Source organism: Geospiza fortis, unplaced genomic scaffold, assembly GCF_000277835.1.
Source record: "Geospiza fortis unplaced genomic scaffold, GeoFor_1.0 scaffold1302, whole genome shotgun sequence".
NCBI classification, from domain to species: domain Eukaryota; kingdom Metazoa; phylum Chordata; class Aves; order Passeriformes; family Thraupidae; genus Geospiza; species Geospiza fortis.
Window position 1 is genome coordinate 29,426 of NW_005054899.1, and position 815 is coordinate 30,240.

An 815-nucleotide genomic window follows, 5' to 3' on the forward strand; every position below is an offset into this window, starting at 1 on the left:
CCACCGCGCCGTGGTGCTGGGGCTGGTGCGGGCCGCGCTCAGCGAGGCGGGGCTGCAGCCCCGCGACCTGGACGGGGTGGCCTTCACCAAAGGTACCGGGCCCGGAACGGCACCGGGAACGGGACCGGGAACACACAGAGACCCCGTAAATCGCTGTTAGACCCTACAGATCCCACAGATCCCATAAATCCCCCATAAATCTTTATAGATCCCATAAATCCCCCATAGGTCCCTCATAAATCACACATAAACCACGTAAATCCCCCATGGACCCCATAAATCCCCTATAGATCTCCTCTAGATCCCCCGTAGGTCTCCTACAGACCCCATAAATTTGGTTTTTGGGGTTTTTATTGGGATTTGTGGGAATTTTGGGGAGTGTTCTGGGGTTCCCATTGGGGTTTTTGGGGGGTCCTGAGGGGATTTGGGGCTCTCGGGGGGTTCCTGTAGGATTTTGGGGGAGATTTTTGGGGTTTTTGGGGTGTTTTGGACCCTCCCACTCACCCCGGGGGGGGATTTTTGGGGGCTTTTGGGTTGTTTTGGACCGTCCCACTCACCCAGGGGGGGTTTGGGGGAATTTTGGGAATTTTTGGGATGTTTGGACGCTTCCACGCACCCCGCGGGAAGGGGGGGTTGGGCGATCCCTTTCACCCCCGGGGGGATTTGGACCCTCCCACTCACCACGGGGGATGGGGGGGGTTCTGGACGATCCCATTCATTCCTGGGGGAGGGTTTGGACGATCCCATGCACTCCGGGGGGTGGGTTTTGGGGGGATTTTGGGGTTTTTTGGGTTATTTTGGCCGCTCCCACTCAC

The 815-nt window shown here is 57.9% G+C and overlaps 1 protein-coding gene across 1 annotated transcript in view; it reads left to right on the forward strand.

Annotated features, from left to right (window-relative positions):
- Window positions 1-815, forward strand: part of OSGEP (O-sialoglycoprotein endopeptidase) — a gene marked incomplete at its 3' end in the record, with an annotated part of 12,025 nt that overhangs the window by 256 nt on the left and 10,954 nt on the right. The window contains 1 exon segment of the mRNA XM_031065585.1: window positions 1-157. This exon segment is cut by the window's left edge and continues 14 nt beyond it. Within this exon segment, the coding sequence (XP_030921445.1) occupies window positions 1-157 (157 nt within the window).